Raw genomic sequence first — 2,295 nt, 5'->3', positions numbered from 1 at the left:
CTTAAACAGCTGGCTGTGCAACAGGAAGGAAGCATTGGTTACACCTGCGCATTCATAACAGGTAGCCTAGAGCAGTGGTGTAAAGTAACATGAGTACATTTACTCAAGTACTGTACTTGAATACAAGTGAGGTATTTTTTTTACTTTACTGGGCATTTCCAATTTTCAGTGCTTTTGCTTCTACTCCACAACATCTCAAAAGCAAATTGTACTTTCACTATAATTTGAAAACTTTAGTTACTAGTTACTATAAGATTCAGACTATCATTACAAAACATACATTAACCACTTTAGCCCTATACATTTCAGCCATTTGAAAATAGCCGATCTACAAGCTCACAAAGGCATTGTGAGCTTGTAGATCAGCCATTTTCAAAATATCTTTATACATTTTAAACTTTAGAAATGAGGCATTCTGGATAAAGAGTACTTTATACTTACGCACTTGTATAAGTATATTTTGATACAGACACTTTTACTTGAATACAATTTGAATTGTGGACTTTTACTTGTAACAGTATTTCTAAATTGCAGTATTGATACCTTTACTTAAGTAAAACATTTCAGTACTTTTTCCACCACTGGCCTGAGTAAAGTTCCACATTCATAACAGCTAGATTTACAGTTAGTTTATGGTATCCTCTTAACAGGTATACATACCTCTGCCCCGTGCACCTCACAAGATAAGCGAGACATGACATATCTCGTCATATGTAGTGATTTAGACCCGAGCTGGCTCAGCTGAGCTCGAACCCCAATCTCCCGCTCAACAAACCGACGCACAACCTACCGTACCAATAGAGCCGAGCTCGATTGGCAGAGCTGTTGTGGCCGGGACTTGTCTGGGGCACTACATCTATACGTATTAATACAATTCCTGTAAGGCATTCATAACGGGACGGGTAGATCGATAGCAGTTGCTGCAAAGCCTAATTATACTCCGACGGTGTTGCACAAATTAAGCTCAAGGCATTTATAATAAGTAAACCTATTGTGCATGAATACAGTATGATGTTCATGTGAGCAACAAGTGTTGATGATTTGACATAGCAGTGTAAAAAAAAGGAAAGAATAAACTGAACAAAACTTATTTTTAACAAACTGCATTATCTGTGAAGATGCATGTTCTTACAGGCATGGATAGACAAGTTAACTCCAACATAATTTAATTTATTCATGAACAAGAAAACATTCGAATCATTCAGCACACAACATAGAATTGCCTTCCGCAAACAGATGGGAATGTTTGTATATTTATATACTGTATATATAAAGAATTTATTTTTACAACACTCAAACATAACAGAAATAATGTAAACAGCAAGAATTATTTTGAGTTTGTCCAGTGTCAACCCAATTACCTCATCAAAGTGTTGGCTGGTGACTTGATCAAGGGATTTTGTAATTAAGTAAAATTTCTTGAACAAGCTGTAGCCACTGAAATGTAGCAAGGTGCAACAACTGCCTTGGAAAGAGAAACTCGTGTAGATAATTTTTTGGTGGGTGGATGGATACCCATCATGTTCAGTAAACAAACAAAAAAAAATAAGGTAAAATACCCCAATAAATAATGACGAATCTACGATTTCAAGGGTACGTTTACCTTGTTGCACTAAGGTTTACACATTAAAACACACTACAGACAATATTCATAGAAGATTCCCGGACTACAGATACAGTACAATACATCTACAGAATGGGGATTAGCGGAGGACTGAGGTCATTACCCAGCTCGCTTGTTACAGGCGGTGTCAGGACCTGAAAGAGATGCACTGGCGGGTGAGGAGAACAAGGATGAGGGTGGGTGGATGGGTGGGGTTGGACAACACCAGTCTCACTGGCCCCCCCTGGGGAAACGGGTTTGTAGGGTGGAAGGAAAGGAGGGTGAGAATGGAACCAGAGCATCCCATCCACTAAGTGGACCTCAGTGGCGGGCGGCAGACTCCCTGGGGTAGAACTCGGCCAGAGTGCTCTGAGGAATCCTCTTCAGCATCTCTTTGGGGAAAATTCGGAGCAGCTGCCAGCCGATGTCCAGGGTCTCGTATACTGTCCGGTTGTCGTATGGGCCTGTCCAGAGTACGGAACAGCAAACACACTGGTTAAATCTGAACACAAGAGAACACTGGGACTACGACCTACACAGATGCATCACCTGGACATGACTCAGCAATATTGTGTGTCCATCTTCAAAAGTTGACGTATGTTCTGCTTGAACTTTGGTAACTTTATATTGTATTATATTGTGTCGTACGCATCAGTAAGATACTGTAAGCCTCTCATATGAAATGTGATTCT

The 2,295-nt window shown here is 40.0% G+C and overlaps 1 protein-coding gene across 1 annotated transcript in view; it reads right to left on the bottom strand.

The window, feature by feature from the left end:
• Positions 1-1,154: 1,154 nt before the first annotated feature.
• Positions 1,155-2,295, bottom strand: part of atp6v1ba (ATPase, H+ transporting, lysosomal, V1 subunit B, member a) — a 32,293-nt gene continuing 31,152 nt past the window's right edge. Inside the window, exon 14 of the mRNA XM_084076591.1 lies at positions 1,155-2,067. Coding sequence (XP_083932717.1) covers positions 1,925-2,067 — 143 coding nt within the window. The 3' untranslated portion in view covers positions 1,155-1,924. The remainder of the gene's footprint in view (positions 2,068-2,295) is intronic.

The sequence above is a fragment of the Gymnoscopelus microlampas genome (assembly GCF_963454915.1).
Source record: "Gymnoscopelus microlampas genome assembly, chromosome: 13".
Lineage (NCBI taxonomy): Eukaryota > Metazoa > Chordata > Actinopteri > Myctophiformes > Myctophidae > Gymnoscopelus > Gymnoscopelus microlampas.
Note: the sequence above shows the minus strand (reverse complement) of the source record. Positions and strands in the feature narration are given on the sequence as shown.